Source organism: Hermetia illucens, chromosome 1 (genome assembly GCF_905115235.1).
Source record: "Hermetia illucens chromosome 1, iHerIll2.2.curated.20191125, whole genome shotgun sequence".
Taxonomy (NCBI): domain Eukaryota; kingdom Metazoa; phylum Arthropoda; class Insecta; order Diptera; family Stratiomyidae; genus Hermetia; species Hermetia illucens.
Genome location: NC_051849.1, coordinates 205,259,410 through 205,273,380, shown reverse-complemented (window position 1 = coordinate 205,273,380; position 13,971 = coordinate 205,259,410). Strand labels below are relative to the sequence as shown.

The following is a 13,971-nucleotide window of genomic DNA, read 5'->3' as shown; positions in this document are numbered from 1 at the left end:
CGATGATGAAATCCGCGCCCGGTTGTTGTCAGCCAGAAGAGCCTATTTCAGCTTACAAAAACTGTTCCGCTCGAAACGTCTCACCATAGGGTCAAAGCTCTTACTGTACAAGACAATGATCTTGTTAGTCCTCATGTATTCCTCGGAAACTTCGTTCGAGAGAAGAATCCTCCGAAGAATTTTTGGCCTCCTACATGAGGATGGAAAGTCTAGAAGGGCAATATCTATGGTGAAAAAAGAAGACGAGGTTGACCCTGCCTAATATGGAGCGATGGTGTAGGTCAGGACGCCAGACAGCTTTTAGGGATATCGAATTGGTGGAGCTCGGCGCAAAACCGGAATGTCTGCAGTTCCTTGTTAAGGTAGGCCTAGACCGGACACCGGTTGTTGCGTCGTTGATGATGATGAAAGTCACTTCTAACTCAACACCCCTCCTGGCCATATAAACACTGTAGGGGGGGGGGGCAGAAGTCCCTCTAATTTGGTCTCTTTTCTTCAGTACTTGGTGTCCGTAGCCAAGCTTTCCTAGTATCCTGCGCTTTTCGCAATTCACAGAGGCTAAGTCTCCCTTACTAGCAGAGCTTATCAGATAGTGAAAGAATGCATGCACTGAGTCCTTCGCAGTTTAAACAATCCAGTGAAGTATCCAAATGAAACCTGGATGTCCGTCCGTTACCTGAGTATTGCCAAAGTTCTTGCCATTTATTGCCGGGGTTTCCCTTTCTGCGTTCTTCATCTGGGATAAAGAAAGGCTGGATTTCACGTTGTATTTGATCTCGTTTGACAGGATGTCAGTCGGCATCATTCCCAAGACGGCAAATTATATACTACTGAGGCAATTTTGAAGGCAGAATACACCCGAAGACAGCTCGCGCTTCTGTAGGGGCTCTATACAGTGGTTATAAACAGCCTATAAGTACACCATGGGCCTCTTATATTCCATAGCATCCTTGCGAGAGCCATTCTCCCTCATTCATGCTTGATCGTAATCACACTGAACATGCTCGCAAGGATTTGGTGGCCGCCTTGAAGGTGATAGTAACATTTGCAATTTTAATCTGAGCACATGGTGATGACGATCTTGCCCATTTTTTTCCCCCAAGTATCAGTCCACGCAAGCCTTAAGAGCACTGATTGCTGCGCATCAATATAACGCAGCATTTTCTTGGTGCTTTGCGAATACAACGAGTGTCTTGACTTCTGCGTAACCTACCACCGTGGCTTCCTCCGGTATTGAACAATTTAGTTCAAATGTGTACATGATGTACAGAGGTGGACCTAGTACAGAGCGCTATGTGCTACCCACAGAGCTAACGCATTCCTAAAAACTGTCACTGGTGTCACACTATGCCCTTGTTTGCTGAACAACCATCGACGATAGCAGCGAGGGAGGTGAGAATACCAATCAAAACTTCACACAATCTTCACGTCCAGAGTTAGAACCTCGCAATATTCGCTAGTACTCTCCCTTCGCTCGACCAGTAATCAATTGGATGACATCAATGATTAACCTGCGTTTATACAACCCAAATTGTCACTTTGACATGCCTACTTGGCACTCAAATATTTCCCTAGCTGTGTGCGTTTTAGGATATTGAGGGTGCTTTCGACAACACATAGCGTGCAGAAATACAGAATTCGCTAAGGGAGTCAGGAATATCCCGACTTTCTGATATAGCAAAATGTTAGAAAAGAGACAAATAGAAGTACCAATAGGTACCAATTCCACCATTTCAAACAAGCCCAAGGTTGTCCACTGGGAGGATACTATCACCGTTAATGTGGGGTATAGAAGCTCACAAACTTCTGGGAGAGCTGTAAAAATGGACTAGGGCTAATCCTGATAACACGGTATGCGATTGAATCGAATTGGCATTGAACATTTGTAAAAAATTGTCAAAGGGGGTTGGGACTGGACATCAATCCGTCACAGCATCATTTATTAGGAAGCCTAAGCCTGATTACTAAGTATTGATAGAATTTGAACAGACCAAAAACTAGCCTGAAAGACGCAGATCGGAATATAGTAATGTCAATAGTTGAGAATAAAGGCCAACGATTACCTATGGAGCAGTAATTTGGGCAAATAGCACCAAATTCTGCGCAACTGTCACGGGAACCATAAAGAAGCAACAGGGTGGACCAATTCCTCAAATCAGTAATCAATATACTGTTGCTTCCATCAATGAAGGAGGACTTCAGACATATATGGGGTCCGAAATTGAAATACATTTACGCACAAAATACAGCACACTTTCCCCGTTTGAGACTATGTTGCTAACCCAGATCCATTCGACATATTACCTCCGGCTAAGCCTATTTAGTGTAGGAGCATGTCTGCCAACGAAGAGGCTTCGGCAAAGGATGAAAAGAAAGTCAGATCATCGGCAATCGAAATGGACCACAGCCAACCATTCAGCAGGACGTCTTCTCAAACCCCGATGTGACCGAGGGAGAACCACCTGTGAATGAGACGGGAATAGTAAGGCTCCGGAATTGGACGGAATTCAAACAAAACCTTGAACTTGGCTGTTAAAACCAGGTCCGCATGGTTCCTAAGCACATTTGAATCGTGCATAGTGGGAAGAGTTTTTCCCACCCAGTGGAAAAGGAAGAAGTTGATTCTGCAGCCAAAGCTCCAAAAACCACCTGGCGCACCCTCTTCATATCACCCTATCTGTCATTTAGACACTATGGGGAAGATGATGCAGAGGATGATAGACAACAGGCTGCTTTCGTTCATCGAGGCAGCGGGTGGTCGACAGTATGGGTTTCGCAAAGCGCGGTCTACGGTCGATGCAACAGCGACGGTCGTAAACCTGGCTTGGGAGGCATCGGCCGCTGGTAAGTACTGCGCGATGGTGACGCTGGATGCCCGGAAAGTTTTTACTTCGGCCAACTGGAGATGAAATAAAGGCACCCTGGCTAAACTGTGTGTGCGCCAAAGGAAACAATGTTGATTGGTCACGCAGACGAACTGACAGTGACAGTAATTGAAAAACTTCCCAAGGTTGTATGGAAGTGAAACCATTCATGCTATCAAAGCATCCTTATAAATGATGAAACTGGACCTGCCGGACGACAAGAAGGAGGCGGCTCTTATTACCAATCGCATGAAAAACAATACTGTCAAAATGCGGGTTGGTAATCACGAGGTCGTTTAAAATCGTTTAAAATTAAATACCTAGGGGGAGCACTGAACATCACTGTTAATCAGAGAAGGGTGAGTTCGGCATACCAGGTAATCGCGTTGAGGGTGTGCGGCGAATATAGGTCAGTATTTGGTAAGGCAGTATGTGTCATCGCGGGAATGACTCCCATGGATCTTCTTACGAATGAGGCGCCCTGTCTCTACCGGAGAATGAGTGTGGGTCCGGTCGAAGTGACTTTGGGCTTTGGAAAAGCCACTAGGAAGAAGGTATACAGGAGATGGCAGCAACGATGGTGTCCGTCCTTTTTGACCGCCAGAGTTATTCCCTCCCGCGGTTCTACTCCCTCTCTTACTGACAACTCCTTAGTGAAGGAAGAGTCCCTCAGTTTAGTTGAAAAAAGCGATGAACGTGGTGTGTTGCGCTCCTTCTAAAAAGGAGTGTTATTGCTGGCTGTATCCTCGCAAATATTGTTGCTGTTGTTATCGGTGTTGTCGGTGTTGTCATTGTTCTACAGGCTCTAGCTGCAAGTCGCCATCTCCGCTAGAAAGGGCAATCACGTTAAATGTTTCCCATGAGTGTCCATTCAACCAGGAAGATCATGGGCAACTTGACAAAAATCCGAATAAAAGTTTCTGTTCTGGTGGTAGTCAGGAGTCCTTTTGCATTGAGAATGCACTGCCCTGCCTTGCCAATATTATTATTGGAATGGAGGGAGCTATACAATTCTTCTCAGAGCCGTTTCCACGAAATGTTGCACTAGTATTGTAAGGTAACTGAATACCACAACTGTCAACTGAAATGGAACCTATTTTGAATCGTTTGCCAATTCATTAACGTGTTGTAGTTTTTTAGTCCGCTTACACTGACTTAAAGCTGCGTTTTGTATGTTGACATCGTCTGCGCCTTCGGTTAGTTTGTCGGTCTCATGGGTGTCAAAACTGTGCTCGGCTGAAGTGTTTCTGTCCTTTTTTAGGATCCATGAGCTCCTTGCTTGTTTGCGACTATAAAAAAACTGCATCGAGTTCCACTTCTTCTCCAATGGACTCGACCCATTGTCAATTAAGCGGTACATTCTTAACCACTCGGTTTCCAGGTACGACCACGGGGTCTAGCGAGTTCAGCGGCCACCCGTTGTGGAGAGCTCTAGTGGTGGCATCCGTTTTGCGGTAGCTGCACTTGCACACCGGAAATTAAAATTCAGGTTGTCGCCCAACATCACTTCACCTCCAGCGACTAAACCCGAAATGTCGCTCCATTTACCTGTTAAAGCGTACGCGCCGTTGGTTAGGAGATCTTCTGACAAAGAACGGGTCACTCGGGAGCCTCAGGCTCTCCCCCTATTCCAGCTCCGCGGGGCTGGCAGCAAACTCTTCCCGGCTGGCTGTTCGGAGGCCAAGTTGGACGAGAGGCAACACCTGCATCAGGACGAATCGTCGCGGCCCATTATGGCAGATTTCAGTACCAGGCGCCAACGTTCTAGCATCCCATTGGATTGCGGGTTGTATGCAGTGGTCCTAGGGCGTTTAGATCCCGGTAGTGTACCTGGCTCCGAGAAAAGGGTGAACTCAAACTGCATTCCCTGATCAGTGATTATAAATGCCGGGACTACAAAGCGCAGGAACCACTCTCGACAGAGGACTTCCGCACAAGATTGTGCTGTAATGTCAGTCAGAGGTATTCCTTGAGGCCGCCGCGTGTCGACGATTGTAAGGCAATACTTGAAGCTGTGAGAATCTCGCAAAGGGCCTATGAGGTCGAGATGGATCGTATGGAATCTTTTGGTCGTTTGAGGGAATGAGCCCACTTCTTTTCTTACATGCCTGGTGACCTTACACTTTTGGCACGCGATGCACTCTCAAGCCCAGGAGCTGATATCCTTGTTCATAGTGGGCCAGAAGTATTTTCCGGTAACTAATCGATTCGTTGTTCTGATGCCTGGGTGCGCCAAATCGTGCATGGAATGCTTCCTTGCGAAAAGTGGCCGGAATGTATGGTCGAGGTCCTTTCTCCGAATCTTTGCAGAAAATAGTGAGGTTTGAGGCAAAAATAGGCAACTCCCGAAATTTATATTTGGGGTTGGACTTGAGGCTCTGAAGTACTGCGTGATCTTCTTGTCCCTTGGCGATAGCAGGAAAGTCAACTGAGGCGGGGATGTTTACTTCGGAGGTTCGTGACAAAGCGTTTGCAACTATGTTGTCGCGCCACAAGTGACTGTCATGCCGGGCGGTCCTCGTCACATTGGCTAACAACACGGCTAACTGGTGTTTATCCGAGGCTATCATACGGGAAGTGTGAGTCCGCCTGGTTCAGATATAAACAATGATCGGTTCCATCCCGAAACTTAGCTCCGCCTGTCCAAACATATTTGGTCAGTCCGTATTAAATTAGCTCCGAGAGACCAAAGATTTCACTTCCCTAAACCAAGGATACCTAGGTTCCACCCCTGTTCAACCCCCCGCGCTTTACCATGCCTCACGTACCTTACCATGTAGTCATTTTTAAGACTCAGTGCATATGCTATCGAGTATCGTATATTTGATTTTTACGGAGATACCACAATGCATGTAGGGAGTTAGAACTTGGCGCTGCTTCTCAATTCTCAACCGCTGATCGTATTCAAGGACCCATGCTTTCTGGGAAGCTATTCAAGTTCGATAGTAGGGAGATGTACCTGAATTGATTAGTTGATTTAAACTCCCCCATAACTGTCTGGCATGCATCAACTTTGCCTTGCACTCTGAAAAATCGAACTTCATCTAGTTACCGCCGGGTTAGTTTTTGTCATTTTCATAAAGTTCGTGCTGAACGCATATCGTGTTTTTAAAATAATAGTTAAATTTTTTTGTATTTTAAATAATCCTTTTGGGTCAGATTTTGCTATTATTTATTATCTATAATTAATTGTATTTTAAACAAAATTTTTTTCGATCATGTTGGCTATTCATTTCCTGTTTTTAGTTATTTTTAACTTAAAGTTTTCAAAATGTGAAGAATCGGGCCGAATAATAAATGGCACCATGGCTACTCTTGGTCAATTCCCTTTCATGGCATGTACCCATTATTTAAAACTTGTAGATATTAGTGCGATATATATGTATATATATTTCTTCTCCTTCTTCCAGGTTTCCTTAATAGAAAGAACCGCAGAAACTTGTAAGGTGAACTGTGCAGGAACTCTCATTACCGAGCTGAATATTCTGACGGCGGCAAAATGTTTCATAAAGCCAGGAGCAGTGGCTAACAATTACGCCTTTGCAGGCGACATTGATGTTGGGGAGGTGGTAGATATTCCACCAAGTAGGCAAGTTCGAACCATTGTAAGAGCCACTACTCATCCAAATGCGTACCGCTTCACAAATCCAGTAAACCCAGAATTCGATGTGGCTGTTCTCGAAGTAAGTATTCAGAGCTCCAGGTAATTGAAGGGTGGGACAGTCTTTAGTATCCAACACAAAATTGGTCTTGATATGCTGAGGAATCCTGGGTAGAAACTTCGGCGTGTTTTGTACTTATTCAGGTTGCATCGTCGTAGCCCATAACGCCTTCATTGTTCAATTTGTAGATTGAGTTTCTATCGGCTGTCATTTCGACGCAACCCAAAATGCCTGACAATGCGTGTGACTCACATTTTCAAATGCTAATGGTTTGTCACGAGGTTGACTTCAGTCAGAAAAAGTAGGTCACTTTGAAAAGTGGCTGCATCGGGAATCGGAGTAAAATTAGTCCTGTATCGGTGGCATAAATTCCCAAGCCAGTACGTAAGTAGGGATCAATAGTACCCCGTTTTAACGTCACAAACTCGTAAGCCCATCACTGCTGTGGAAAGAGAAGGAAGGGTAAAGACTTTAGATCATCAGAGCCAGTCCGTAGCATTCAGAAAGCAATGCAGCTCCCCACCCTCTCCAACAAAAGATCTCCCTGAGTTCTGGAAAACATCTTTTACCTAGCATCCATAGCCTGACTTTAGAGCTAGGCAATCTGGAAGGAACTACTTGAGAGTTTCTCCCTCTTCTTCGGAACTTCGGCAACGCAAATTATAGCGTTCGCCTAGGCTGGTGGCATAATACCCTATAGACCAGCGCTCCATGCAAAACACCGTAATCTTGTGTGCATTTGTACACCTCTGGCAAAAGAGCTCTTCATGGCTGCTAAGCAGTACCAGTAGATTTCTCTTTTTTTGGGAGTAGGGTAGATGAATGCGTTTACGCAAAAATTACCAACTAAACACCTCCCTATCATCATATAACTAGCCTAGAACCGTTTGGCACATTACTTCGGGCTAGCCCTTCCTCTCTCACGGCTTTGAGAGCTTTCAAGTTAGGGAATCACTATTACCAATGGGAGGGTAGGGGAGGAAGGGAGTTGTTAGTTCAGGAAACCAATTACCATCCGGTCCCTTCGCCGATCGAGTTGAATCTTCTTCCCAATAAGAAGAGCCCGAATATAATGCGCAACACGATTCCAGTTACCAGCGCTCTTCAGCATGTCTCTGACGATATTGTGTGGAAAGAGCTCCCCTGTGTCTGCATACAGCTGTTGACGAAAACCCCCCGCCCACCTCTCGCTTTGAAAAGGGTGTGTTCAGCGTCGTCCGCCACTCCATCGCAGAACATACAATCAGGAGATCGCGTTTTTCTAATCCTGTGCAGATAAAACTGAAAACCTACATGTCCGCTTAGAAGTTGGGTAATGTAGAAATCACTGTCAATGTGCGTTCGATTGAACCACAAGTCTAATTTGTCGATGAGCCGCGCAGTCCATCAGTCCCTTGGCTCATTTTGCCAAGAAAGTTGCCACTGGGTAAGGGCGCGTTGACGTTCTTCACAGACAACCACCTCTCTTGAGTTCTCGCCTTTACGGCGGTAGATAGCTTTACGCTCCTTGTCAAAGAGGGCGACGGGGATCACTCCCGCGATCACCATGACGGCCACTTCGGAGACTGTGCGATAAGCAAACTCCACTTTCAAAGCTCCCCGCCTATGCACTTGAGCAAAGCACTTACGATCCACCTCTTTGTCAAGGGCATCAGCCCAACCTTCCGCGCCATAGAGCAGAACTGGCTGCCCATAAGCAGACATCTCCTAGTAGTCTTAGGCCCCCAACATTTGCCATTAGCCGAATCAAGGCCGAAACTCCAGTTGGAGCCCTGTCCGCTGCTGCTGTCATTTGCCTGAAAAAACTCATCTTCGAGTCGCGCATTAAACCAAGGTATTTAAACCCTGGTTTTGACTCTATAGTCAACTCCCCAGTCGATATTAAATGCAGGGTCGGGATTCTCCTTCTGGTCATGATTACTACTTCGGTTTTCTTAGAGCGCAAGGCTGAAACCGGGAACAGCCATCCATCATCAAAATGCCGAGTCTGCTTTGCGCCTGTTCAACAGTGCGCCCGACAACAAGTGCCGGAAAGTTGTCTACATAACCGAGCAGACGCAACTCTTCGAACATATCGAGCCTCAGCAGACTATAATAGGAAGCGTTTTAGTGGTCCGGTACTAAGATGGTCATTTTCGTCATTCTCTCGACCTCTAGCGTCTCATAGAGCAGCCAGCGGTCTTTCAGATAATCCCTTAATATCCGCAAGAGATACCTTGGCACGTGGAATGAGTTTTCTAATATGTCTAGCATATCTGAAGAATACAGACGGGTGCTCCGGGTCTCTTTTACCCTCGCTGATCAGCGTGAGTCTGGCCGCTTTTCAGCAACAAGGAAAAACTCTCTTTCAAGCAAGCTTTGAACGCCTCAAGCCGCAATTCTGGCCGCTGGTGAGACAACATTTTGTAAACTTCCGCTGGGATGCCATGAGGACTTGGCGTCTTCTTGTTTTCTATAGTGAGAACCGCTTCTTCGAGCTCTCTCATTGTGAAAAGGAGGCAATCATCGACGCTTTCCGGGCTATTCACATCAACACGTGCCCGTACAATTCGGTCTATCTGATCGGTACTTAGCAAGCAGGATTTTCGCAGAACCCCGATTTTCCGCATGGCACGGGCCTTCATTCACCTCGTTGACAAGGTTCTGCCAACCGCGAGCTTTACTGTTATTTATAGGGCTGCGGAGTGTCCTATTTGCCTATCTATACTGTGCCTTTATGGCAGATGCCTTCTCGTTGATATGTAAACGTTGTGCCAAACGGCTTAGCTTGTGATACTCCCTCCGTAGGTCGGCAATTTTTGCCGTCCACCATAATATCGAAGGCTTCTCGCGGCGGGAGTCCCTCCGGGGTATGAAAGCCTCACAAGCCGTCGTTATCAGGTTCATCGCTAAATTTACGACGGTGTCAGCTGCGACGCTGCTACCCCCCGGAGCGTCCTCCTGCGCGGCTCTGCCTGCCCCAAAAGCTTCCACGAATTTTACGATATTCACTCTTGCGACATTCAACACCCAGGGGGAGCGTCGCGTTGGTGTTATCCGGCAAGTACTTGAACGCGATGTACTGGTGATCACTTGCCGAGAACCGAAGGCGTTGACGATATAAATGGCGGTGTAAGCGGCCTTAAATACCCTGCAATATAATGCGAGTGGAATGACGTGCAGGAACCCGCTGACTCTAGTGCCTACGCTTGCCATTCTTTGTATTTTAAGCTTGGTCCTATTATAACCTTAGCTCATCGCACAAGAGGAGCTTTACTATATTCCCAAGCACAAGTCGTATAATGCATTGGCGGTTTTGGATTACAGCTCGACATTGGGGTACCTCATGATCAGTCAGGTGATGGCCTCCACGCAGCCTTTACTGGAAGGCGTTCAGGAGTTTAACGGACGATGCCCATTTCAGGAGTGATGGACCTTGGCCAGATGGCCCTGGGCATGCAGAAGGAGACCGAGAGAGTGGGGCTAAACATTTAAGATTCCAAGCCTCACTGGCCATCACACTCTTCCAATTTGTGTTAACTGGCAGACCATAAAGGGGCTGCCTAACAGTTTATAGTCAATAGTGCAAAGTTAGCTGGCAGGAAATAGCTGGCAGGAAAGACCACTATTTTGAAGGTTTCTTCTCTAACACATTTAACAAAACCCTCCATTTAAAATATCGGCTGATAATTTAAATTTCTGTTTCCAGGTGATAGCTCCATTCAAGCTAACACAATATGCCAACGTTGCTGCAGTGGCGCCTTATGAGTTACCAAATTTATCAAATTGTATGGGACTGGGATTTGGCAGGGTACAAGATTTATTTCAAGAAAAACTTATTTCGAACCATATTAACAACCTCCCTTCTCTTACAGATTGGTAAAAACGTAACCGCACCAAGCGGAAAATTACATTATGGAAGGTTACGTATAGACCGGAACATATGCAAATGCCCTTGGTGTTACTGTATTTATTCTACAGAAGTGGAAATACCTGCGGTACATAAATTGAGTATACTACATTAATACCCAGTTACGATTTAATCCTTTTTTTTTCCTATGATGATGCCACGAATTCGTTATGCTTACGCCTCATTGTGACACCGCTTCCACCCCGCTTGATCCTTCCTTGTAGTTCATCATGTCGGACGGTGTTTCGTGTGGGCCAAACGTACTTTTCAAACTTGCAACCTTCCTGGGCCTGCGGTTAGCCGGTGCTTGCTCCTTGAACACCTTATTCGGTATTCTTGTTTCCAGCTATTATTCGACGAACTTAACTACTTTTCGGGGCTTTCTTTTAACAGATTTATGGTCGGTGCTCAAAAGGTTTATAAGAATTCAGCGTTGTGTCCAATTGGTCAAATATCTACCTGATTGGTACGCCCAGCTATATGGACCAAAAGGATTCTTGTTCTCGACCTACAGCCTTTGTCCCGTTCGGTTTATCCCTAGCGAATGTCTCCATTTTCATTTCCTGCCAACTTTAGGGCTTTGTTTGCCAATTCCGGAGACTTAGTGTCTCCAATTTGTCCACATATGTTCCATAGTTCCTCCTTGGTCAATCCAGGGATTATGAAGACGTCCTGGTGAACCATTCGATCCGAGTTTTTCCGCTTTTGATGCTCACTTGACTGTCGCCTCCCACGTTCCTAATGTCGAGAAAGATGGCCTGATGGTCACTGTGGGTATAGTGCTCATTCACTCACCAGACCATCCCTTTTCCCAACGCAGTACTGAGGTAGGTTATATCGACGCTCGGGCCTAGTCCTCCGCCTCGAAAGGTGGGCATGCATCCAACGTTGGCGAGTACGATGTCCAGCTTCGCAAAGCTTTCCAGGAAGAGTTCGTCCCTGGTGTTCGTCCCTCGACATCCCCAGTCTAAAGTTCACGCGTTGAAATCGCTGGCATCATTCATCCCAGCTGAGTGTGATCGGCCTTCCGGAAATGGTGGTCAGTCATTGAACTCAAGTGCCTGGGGATCAAGGCTTCAGCGTTAATTGTATTCTGGAGTACGGACCAGGCGATCTAGAGTTCAGATATGGCTTCATCTGGCAGAATATCATGGCAAATTCCCCGAATGATGGAACAACCTTCACCTCATCGAATACGTATTTCAAGTGGTGTTTTTCTGATTTCACGACTGCTTCCCAAAGACCTCCGAAAGATGGTGTGATTACTGGTACGAATTTGCAAATGGCAACATCTTTGGCTGTCGCTGCTGCCATGTACTCTGATGCTGCTGTTATAGCCTCTTGCATCGCCTTGAAAATCGAATTTTTTGCTCCAATAACGACAGTTCCGTGATCTCTTCGAAATCCGCGTCCCGCAAAGTCCGCATACTTTACACCGTAGTGATGAAAAAGGTAAACTCTTGGTGACTGACCGATCCTTCTTCAAGTCATCGATCTTCTTAGCAAACTCCGCCTCTTGTAGTAATCGCAGGATTCTCAATTGGCATTGTTCGTATCAGTTGGTCTCTTCTTCCGGGCATTGAAATGGGATATTTAAGCGACGACAATTACAAGCTTTGAAAACGTTAAGTAGCGCTCCAGCAGATTTCCTTGGCCGCCAGCACCCGAGAAACACGCTACCCTATGGAGTATTCGTTCATGACGGGCGCTGCCACCACAAATGATGCTTTAACAACTCACTAGGGGAGATGCCCTTTGAAGCACTGTCCGCAGGGTTCTTCTTTGACTTGATATGGCCTTAAAAGATAGAATTGATCAAGTGGCCTTAGCAACCCGGTTTTCGAAGTGAAAGTTCTTTCCTTACCCATGCCAAAGCGATTGTAAGGTTGTACCGGCAGTAGAGAGCAGTTCCTTTTAGAAGCTATGGAGACCCCATCAAATGCATCAGTTCAGTGTGCGGCAAAGCACGGTCCAGTTCTAGTTTCGCCGAAGTCATCTTGGCTTGGCTCGTTTTACTTTGTCCTTAGCTCGGAGCAGTGATCCCTTTTGGCGTAATGGATCCATCGGGGAATTCGGATGACTTCTAGGAGTGGTTATTGGCTCGAAATATTTCCAATCTACCAGAATCTCGTCTGGTGCAAGCCATTGAGGAGGCTGGAATATTCCGGCAATATTTGATTGAAGACGTCTCTTCGTTAGCCTAATTGACACATCACACTTAAGTTTGTTGGCCAAAGTCTTTCTTCGTGGGGTTCAGGGCATGGATGGCAATGTCCTTGTCCCTTAAATTCCTCGCGAATATCGTGCAAAATGTTGGAATTGTTTTATGCTCGGTTGAATCTTCGGAGCTTAACATGTCCTACATTTGTTTGATTAGAAGCCCCGTCTCCTGCATAGTGCATGCACCGCTTGGAAAATTGTCGACATGTCTACATGTCGACATGTCTATCCTCAACCTCTTCGCGTCATGTAGGCAGCCCCTTTCCTCATCCTTACCAAGCTGTAACAAAAAAGCAAAAACATAGCTAGAATGTAGCAGGGACTTCTCCTGGGCTGGCACGTCTCTTGATAAGCTGTAGAATGCACGCAGAAAAACCTGGTACCGCATTGCCTTCGAATTATTCGGCACTTCAGACGAAATCACAAATTCATCTTTTCTTCATTTAAAAAAGGATTTCCGCTAAGGAATCTGTCTACAGTTTATCATTGAAAATGACCTCAATTATTACTGCAGAGCATTAGATGCTGCTGATTCTCCACTAACTTGCTAGGTATTGGATATTGGGCGATCCAATACTCCCAGAACATCATTGGCCCATACCAAAGAGGCTTCACTCCAGGCAAATCAGCAACAGATCGGAATTTCTCTGTGCGGCAAGCGATGGAAAAACTGTTGGAATATGGACAACAGTTGCACCATCTATTCATCGACTTTAAAGCCGCCTCTGAAAGCATAGCTAGGGTAAAACTCTACACGGCCATGAGAGAATTCGGTATCCTGACGAAATTAATAAGACTGACTGGGCTGACCCTGACCAATGTGCGAGGCCAGATAAAAGCATAAAAGCACGATCACTCGCAAGACCATTCGACATCAACAACGGTCTACGACAAGGGGATGCCCTATCATGCGTCCTCTTTAACCAGGCCCTCGAGAAAGTGATCCGTCATCCTGAGGTAAATGCAAGAGGTACGATCCTCTTCAAGTCCACCCAACTATTGGCCTATGCTGACGATATTGACATCATGGGAAGAACCACCAGAGACCTACAAACTGCCTTCATCCAGATCGAGCAGGCGGCAAATGTGGCGAGATCTTGGGCTGCACATCAATGAGGGCAAGACAAATTATATGGTGGCAACGTCAGCACCGAAGACAGATCAACCAACAACATCAAACTGCACTGGTCAAACAGGAAGAATAAAGATAGGAGAATACAATTTTGAGATCGTTGACAATTTTTCCTATCTAGGGTCGAAAATTACAACCAATAACAGCTACTATGATGAAATCCGCGCACGGTTGTTGTCAGCCAACAGAGCCTATTTCAGCTTA

At 46.1% G+C, this 13,971-nt stretch overlaps 1 protein-coding gene across 1 annotated transcript; it reads left to right on the top strand.

Annotated features, from left to right (window-relative positions):
- Positions 1-5,909: 5,909 nt before the first annotated feature.
- On the top strand, positions 5,910-10,530 carry LOC119647259 (acrosin-like). Its single transcript, XM_038048143.1, has 4 exons — positions 5,910-6,199; positions 6,275-6,547; positions 10,215-10,316; positions 10,381-10,530. The coding sequence occupies exons 1-4, from the start codon at positions 6,083-6,085 to the stop codon at positions 10,528-10,530; spliced, it is 642 nt and encodes a 213-aa protein (XP_037904071.1). The 5' UTR covers positions 5,910-6,082.
- The last annotated feature ends 3,441 nt before the right edge of the window (positions 10,531-13,971 follow it).